This window comes from Acyrthosiphon pisum, chromosome A3, assembly GCF_005508785.2.
Source record: "Acyrthosiphon pisum isolate AL4f chromosome A3, pea_aphid_22Mar2018_4r6ur, whole genome shotgun sequence".
In the NCBI taxonomy this organism is placed as follows: Eukaryota; Metazoa; Arthropoda; class Insecta; order Hemiptera; family Aphididae; genus Acyrthosiphon; species Acyrthosiphon pisum.
Window position 1 is genome coordinate 24094005 of NC_042496.1, and position 2203 is coordinate 24096207.

The following is a 2203-nucleotide window of genomic DNA, read 5'->3' on the forward strand; positions in this document are numbered from 1 at the left end:
TGTATTATACAACTTTAAAAATATATTGATCATCAATGATTTGCTTTATATAAAAATATCGCTATAAGAACTCGTAACATAGATTCATAATAAAAAGACAGGTAAAAAAAAAATTTGTGATATTATTACTTGAATTCAATCGTCGATGATACGAAGCGCTCCCGGGACCTTATTTCGCGGGCGTATTCAGCGCATATCGATTGGCTGTACCTTGACCTAAAACAGAAAGTTGAAACTTCCCACTTACACCCTCCCTCGTAGGCATACACCAGACATTCAAACTGATCATGGTACGCTGCGTTCATGCACGTACGCTTGTCCCAGGGGCACCCGTTTTCCCTTGCGTATTTCAGGCACTCCAGGTGACCGTTAGACGCTGCGCTGCTGCACGTATCCCCGTCCCAGGGGCACCCGTTTTCCCTTGCGTATTTCAGGCACTCCAGGTGACCGTTCAACGCAGCGTTGCTGCACGTAACCTCGTCCCAGGGGCACCCGTTTTCCCGTGCGTATTTCAGGCACTCCAGATGACCGTTAGACGCTGCTTTGCTGCACGTACGCTGGTCCCAGGCGCACCCGTTTTCCCTTGCGTATTTCAGGCACTCCAGGTGACCGTTTGACGCGGCGTTGCTGCACGTAATCTCGTCCCAGGGGCACCCGTTTTCCCGAGCGTATTTCAGGCGCTCCAGGTGACCGTGAGACGCTGCGCTGCTGCACGTATCCCCGTCCCAGGGGCACCCGTTTTTCCGTGCGTATTTCAGGCACTCCAGATGACCGTTAGACGCTGCGTTAATGCACGTACGCTCGTCCCAGTGGCACCCGTTTTCCCTTGCGTATTTCAGACACTCCAGGTGACCATTAGACGCTGCGCTGCTGCACGTAATCTCGTCCCAGGGGCACCCGTCTTCCCGTGCGTATTTCAGACACTCCAGGTGACCATTAGACGCTGCGCTGCTGCACGTAATCTCGTCCCAGGGGCACCCGTCTTCCCGTGCGTATTTCAGGCACTCCAGGTGACCGTTCAACGCGGCACTGCTGCACGTATTCTCGTCCCAGGGGCACCCGTTTTCCCGTGCGTATTTCAGGCACTCCAGGTGACCGTTCAACGCGGCACTGCTGCACGTATTCTCGTCCCAGGGGCACCCGTTTTCCCGTGCGTATTTCAGGCACTCCAGGTGACCGTTCAACGCGGCACTGCTGCACGTATTCTCGTCCCAGGGGCACTCGTTTTCCCATGCGTATTTCAGGCACTCCAAGTGACCGTTAAACGCTGCGTCGATGCACGTATACTTGTCCCAGCGGCACCCATTTTCCCTTGCATATTTCAGGCACTCCAGGTGACCATAACGCGCTGCGCTGTAGCACGTAGCCTCGTCCCAGCCGCACCCGTTTTTCCGTACGTATTTCAGGCACTCCAGGTGACCGTTTTCTGCGGCCCTGGTGCACGTGTCCTCGTACAATGGGCACCCGTTTTCCCTTGCGTATTTCAGGCACTCCAGGTGACCATTAGACGCTGCGCTGCTGCACGTACGGCTGTACCAAGGGCACCCGTTTTCCCGTGCGTATTTCAGGCACTCCAGGTGACCGTTAGACGCTGCGCTGCTGCACGTATCCCCGTCCCAGCGGCACCCGTTCACAGAGGCGTACCTTAGACATTCCAGATTGCCCGATCCCGCCGCCAGATCACACGCCTTACCTCTGAAACCGGTCCATCCAGGCACGGTGTCCCAAGGGACGCCAATCTCGTGTGCTAGTTTCAAGCAACCGATGTGCCCGTTGAACGCTGCCTTCTCGCATATGTGTTTAAACGTATCGTCATTGATGGCGAACCGAGACCGCCTGAACATTGTCCGCCTATCGTTGTGCTCATCTTGTTTTTTGTCGACTTTGAATAATTCAAACAGCGCCTCGCAACAATTTCGCACACTGACGTCCGGTGTGTCTAGCAAGTCAAACTTGTCACGTTCGATGTTGTTGCACGCGTAGTACGCCATTTTCGCCAGGCTGGGTAGTGGGTACATTTTTTCGGTGTATGACGACGTCCGCTTCAAACGTACAGTCGTAACGCGTAAGGTAACGAAATCTCGAAATGATCACTCGAGAAATTTAAGAATAAGTACCGGTAAAACGATGAACCGCCTTGGGTTCACTATAACAATATTAACATCTCGCGATGAAAAACAATGTTCAATGATGAAAATATTAT

General features: G+C 53.0%; 1 protein-coding gene across 4 annotated transcripts; it reads right to left on the reverse strand.

Moving 5' to 3' along the window:
* Window positions 1-2197, reverse strand: LOC103308152. Of its 4 annotated transcripts, XM_029491620.1 has the most exons (3): window positions 1583-2197; window positions 1465-1501; window positions 1-330 (listed from the first exon to the last, which is right to left on the reverse strand). In XM_029491620.1, exons 1-3 carry the CDS (start codon window positions 2016-2018, stop codon window positions 126-128), a joined length of 678 nt encoding a protein of 225 aa, XP_029347480.1. In that variant the 5' UTR covers window positions 2019-2197; the 3' UTR covers window positions 1-125. The 4 variants fall into 4 exon arrangements, with proteins under 4 accessions (XP_029347480.1, XP_029347479.1, XP_016656834.1 ...); XM_029491619.1 differs by having other exon boundaries at window positions 1-1501; XM_016801345.1 differs by having other exon boundaries at window positions 1465-2197.
* Window positions 2198-2203: the final 6 nt, after the last annotated feature.

Bases quoted from the DNA above. Each gene is read 5' to 3' on its own strand.
- LOC103308152 (XM_008181063.2), bottom strand. From the start codon at position 2,018: ATGTACCCACTACCCAGCCTGGCGAAAATGGCGTACTACGCGTGCAAC.